The following is a 4,090-nucleotide window of genomic DNA, read 5'->3' on the forward strand; positions in this document are numbered from 1 at the left end:
CCTTGTTTGCAGCATCCAAGCAAACACTTTATGGTCTTCAAGTCCCCACCTAAGTGCCACTCCACATCATAGCTACCAAAACCCTCAACCTCCAACTTTTGACCTGCAATTTGGGAGTGTATTACTTCTGTGATCCATGGAGTTCTCTCAAAAATCCATGAAAGTACTCCATTGGTCTCTTTGGGAACCTTAATAGCACCCAACCACCAAATGTCTTTCTTTGATTGTACGCTAAAAGACAGTGTGGGAGACGGCTCGACTGAATCCCTTTGCTTGGTTTGCAAAAGGGCCTCATTCATTAGAGTGACACTTAGCCTCTCTAACCTTCGACTTTTCACTATTAGACACTCATTGAATTTCAGCACAAAAGCGACCTTTGTGCCAAGCACTGCAAAATAAATAGTGCCAAGACCTTATACTTCAAAGTCTATGATAAGAACACAACCAAAAGAAAAAAGTGTAGTGTGTCACCTTCTTCAGGTAACTTGTAAAATCTAAGCATGGCTTGTTGAAGTCTTATAAGGTCCACAAAAATATTGTTCCACATTGTGTAAGGGAAGCCCTTCTTTGAAGGTCTTATGGATTGTTTCTTACCTTTTTCCCTTGCCTTTGTTGTGCATGAAGCATAAAGGGAAGTTGGCAGTGTGTCTTCAATGTGTAGGTATGTCCCAATGCGGGAGAACACATATTTGTTTGTGGCCTTCTTTGCGAGGTTGACCTTGGGTGGAATGGGAAATAGGTTTTCCACAATGCCATGCTTTTTGAGGGCATCCTTTAGGAGTTGGAAAATAGCCTGATAGGCTTTGGTGCTGATTTCAGCCTCATCACAAGCTGGTTGCACGTCATCATCACTAACCACATTTCTCAATTTACGCATAAGGTCCTTGGTGACTGCATCCTTAATGTGCTTACCTCCAGGTGAATTTAAGATAGAAATCACATCCTAGGTATTGAGACAACTAGTGAGAAGGTTGACTCGATCATCTTGGCTTGTTCCACCGCATGCCTCCTGGATGAAGTTTCTAGCAACCAATAAAAGTAAATGTTAGAAAATAGTATGAAGTAAGAATGCATCATGCAAGTAAAGACCAAATCATCTTGTGGCTGTCACTCGTCGTTTGCATGCTCCACCTGAATGTGCAAGAGTTTCAATGGATGAATACGTGCGTTTGCGCTCCCTTGCACCAAGGGGTGTTTCTTTCAAGTATGTGATGGTGTTGGCAAGCTTTATAATGTGGGATTCCTTTTCCTGCATTTGTTGTTGAAGAGTTTCAATCACCCTCTTCGAAGAGACAATACTCTCTTGTAATGCTGTCGTCTTGAGGTGAAGATCTTGACATTCGTACATCCACATATGCAAAGAAGCACCTGCACCCATACACGACCGGTTGCAATAGCCTAACAAGAGTGCTTGTTCCCTCCCAAGATATTGAAGAAATGTCAAAAGGCTATCAAAGGATGGATGGAAGCGGCATATAAGATTGTAAGGATACAAATGGCCGTCCACCAAAATGTCAACATTGTTCTCACCAGCGGCACGACGTTCCTGTGATGACCTTTGATCACCCTCACATGCGGCCTTTGGTGCAAACGCCGTGGGTAAGAAAATATGTATGCTTTTGGTGTGTGGAGTACATGGTGGTGGAAGCAAATGATTTGTGATGTCCGTGAGCACCATGGCCGCTATTGCGTGAGGAAGCAAAGGATGAAAAGATAGAGGGGGAGGGGGAGGGAGAGATTGGGGAGGAGGAGGAAGGTAGGGGTAGGGAGGGAGAGGAGAGGGAGAGAGGAGGGAGGAGGAGGAGAGAACAAAGTGTTTTTCACTTTTTGGGAGAAAAGTTTTTTGAGAAAATGGACTTTCTAGGCTTGTGGGTAAAAAAAGGGTCAAAACATGATTTTTGGATTTGTATATATGTTGGAAGGGAGTTTTAAGTAAAATAAGTAAAAAATGAGTTTTTTTTAAAAGTCAAATTTTGACTCTTAGTGACCCACGTTTTTGCTGATGTGGTCACACCCCTATACTTCCTTCACTTTAAAAAATATAGAGAGAGAAAGTAATCCCTTAGGTCCACATCCTACATTTGTCTTAAAAAAAGGCTACAAAAGCCTACTCAAAACTACCTTCTTCAATGCCCTTGTCCCCTTAACCCCACACAACGTTAGCATTAATCCCTAAAAATTAGGATTCCTTACAAGGCCCATGCAAGGTCCATATTTCTCCTAATGGTACTTTAGCAGTTATTAAGAAAAATGAAAAAGATTTGTGTGGGAAGATGCTCATACAAAGGCCATCAAAAAATTGAAGAAGATGCTTTTGGAAGCTCCTACCTTAAGGAAGGTTGATTACAAATGTGGAAGGCCAGTGATTTTGATGGTTGACACTAGTCCGACAGGCATTGGATGGGCTATTGGTCAAAATGATGAAGATGGTCATAGATATGCTATTCGGTTTGGTGCAAGGTGCTTAACACTCGTCCACAAAGTTATCCACAAGTTAAGAGAGAGCTTTGGGGAATTGCTACTGCTCTAAATTCTGACAAGGAGTATTTTATTGGAGCTTCAGTTGTAGTGGAGACTGATTGTTTGCCATTGATAAGAATGATCACTAATTGCTCCACTCCGATTATTGCTATTTTACGGTGGATAGCTTTCATTAAGTCTCTTAATCCTAAATTTTGTCATATTGCAGGAAGGGACAATCCGATAGCAGATACGTTATTAAGAGCCAGGTATGAAGATGAGGAGGAGATGCTTACAAAGAGTGATGATGTGGGCTTAAAGTTTTATACTTCTTCTCATTTGCATGCAAGCTGTAGTGCTCTTGCTGGTGTTTTTGAAGATTTTTTAGAGGAGATGTATGATGGAGAGTGGATTTTGATAGTCCATTATCTTAGCACTCTCACCAGGCAAGTGGAATGGAGTGACCAAGAATACAGGAGGATCAAGAAGAAGGCTTATGGTTATTTCCTTAAAGATAGACACTTGTGGAAGTAGCCAAAATGTTCGGGAGGATTACCACAACAAGTAGTATGTGACAAAGTAAAACAACACCAGGTAATTAAAGAGTTTCATGAGAATTTATGGGCAGGATATAGAGGAGTTTGGGCAACATTTGCCAAGATTAAAGACTGCTATTGGTGGAAAGGCATGTACAAAGATATTACTCGATTTGTGGAGGCTTGCATGGTTTGCTAACAGTATTCAAATGTGTGACATCGAGATGAGTTACATCCTACTTATCCATTGGCTATGCATTATAAGTGGGTTGTAGATTTGGTCACTATGCCATTCGGTATTTGGCAAATGAGGTATGTTTTTCTTGCTAGAGAGGATCTCACTAACCAAGTTGAAGGAAGGGCCTTGCTGACCAAAGCTACAAGTTCAGTATGCAAGTTTTTGCTTGAGGATGCGATTTGCCGATATGGTTGCATTGGGAAGATTACTGCTGATAGAGGAGAATTAGATGCAGATGAAGCTTATGAGTTCTTTAATCGATTGGGAATCAAGCTGGCTCTTACTACAACATATAATCCAAAAGGCAATGGAAAAAGTGAAATAGGACATCCGCCTATTGTTAAATCTTTGGCCAAGGCTTGTCAAGGACAAATTGGTGATTGGCTTAAAATTTTACCTTTTGCTTTGTGGCCTGACAGAACTACTCATAGCTCAGTTACAGGATTTATGCCATTTGCACTTATGTATGGGCAAAAGGCAATCATGCCTATAGAAGAGACGATTATTTCTTGGACCATATTACCATGGGAATCAGGTATGTCAACTAAAGATTTTCTTGCTATGCGCATTCGATAGCTTGAAAGACACCAAGAAGACATTGACCAGGCAATAGATAAGCTCAAGGAGGCACGATTGAAGAATAAAGCTACATTTTACAAGAAGCATAGGTTGAGACCATATACTATCAAAGACGAAGATGGGGTACTTGTTTATGATAGCAGTTTGGAAAATCAATATTCGGCCATGCGTAAGATGGTTTGGACCGTATATTGTGATGCACGTTTATGAGAATGGAACTTACAAGCTCGGTGAACTTGATGGAACCAAGCTTAAAGTGCCCATTGCAGGGAAGAGG

The 4,090-nt window shown here is 41.1% G+C and overlaps 1 protein-coding gene across 1 annotated transcript; it reads left to right on the forward strand.

The window, feature by feature from the left end:
* Positions 1 to 3,282: 3,282 nt before the first annotated feature.
* Positions 3,283 to 3,810, forward strand: LOC147453433 (uncharacterized). The gene has a single exon (XM_086516920.1). It carries the CDS (start codon positions 3,283 to 3,285, stop codon positions 3,808 to 3,810), a length of 528 nt encoding a protein of 175 aa, XP_086373046.1.
* The last annotated feature ends 280 nt before the right edge of the window (positions 3,811 to 4,090 follow it).

Source organism: Adiantum capillus-veneris, chromosome 7, assembly GCF_014529385.1.
Source record: "Adiantum capillus-veneris isolate H3 chromosome 7, ASM1452938v2, whole genome shotgun sequence".
In the NCBI taxonomy this organism is placed as follows: domain Eukaryota; kingdom Viridiplantae; phylum Streptophyta; class Polypodiopsida; order Polypodiales; family Pteridaceae; genus Adiantum; species Adiantum capillus-veneris.

Coding starts and splice junctions, on each gene's coding strand:
- LOC147453433 (XM_086516920.1), top strand. CDS start 3,283: ATGCCATTCGGTATTTGGCAAATGAGGTATGTTTTTCTTGCTAGAGAG.